General features: G+C 65.0%; 1 protein-coding gene across 1 annotated transcript in view; it reads left to right on the top strand.

The window, feature by feature from the left end:
- Positions 1-153: 153 nt before the first annotated feature.
- The window catches only part of LOC104539770 (cyclin-dependent kinase 12-like), a gene marked incomplete at its 3' end in the record, with an annotated part of 23806 nt that continues 23673 nt past the window's right edge, over positions 154-286 (top strand). The window contains 2 exon segments of the mRNA XM_010183376.1: positions 154-269; positions 271-286. The exon segment at positions 271-286 is cut by the window's right edge and continues 917 nt beyond it. Coding sequence (XP_010181678.1) covers positions 154-269; positions 271-286 — 132 coding nt within the window.

Raw genomic sequence — 286 nt, 5'->3', positions numbered from 1 at the left:
TCCCCATGTAGGAGGGGGTGTTGGCGGCAGGGAGGGCCGAGGCCGGGGTGAATGGTGCGAAGAGCAGAGCTCTGAGGAAGTTTGAAGTTTGGAGGTTTTGGAGGATTCCCCGCCCCCCACCTCCCCTCTCTGGAGCACAGTGGAGGAGGAGGAATGCCAAACCCGGAGAGACATGGGGGCAAGAAGGATGGGGGCGGCGGGGGGTCCTCGCAACACGCGCCTGGCAGCGGGAGTTCGAACAGCAAGGAGAGGCACCGGCTGGGCCCCCGGGACCAAGAGCAGCAAA

Source organism: Mesitornis unicolor, unplaced genomic scaffold (assembly GCF_000695765.1).
Source record: "Mesitornis unicolor isolate BGI_N332 unplaced genomic scaffold, ASM69576v1 scaffold29074, whole genome shotgun sequence".
NCBI lineage: Eukaryota > Metazoa > Chordata > Aves > Mesitornithiformes > Mesitornithidae > Mesitornis > Mesitornis unicolor.
The sequence above is the reverse complement of the archived record's forward strand: the minus strand, read 5'-3'. Positions and strand labels throughout refer to the sequence as shown.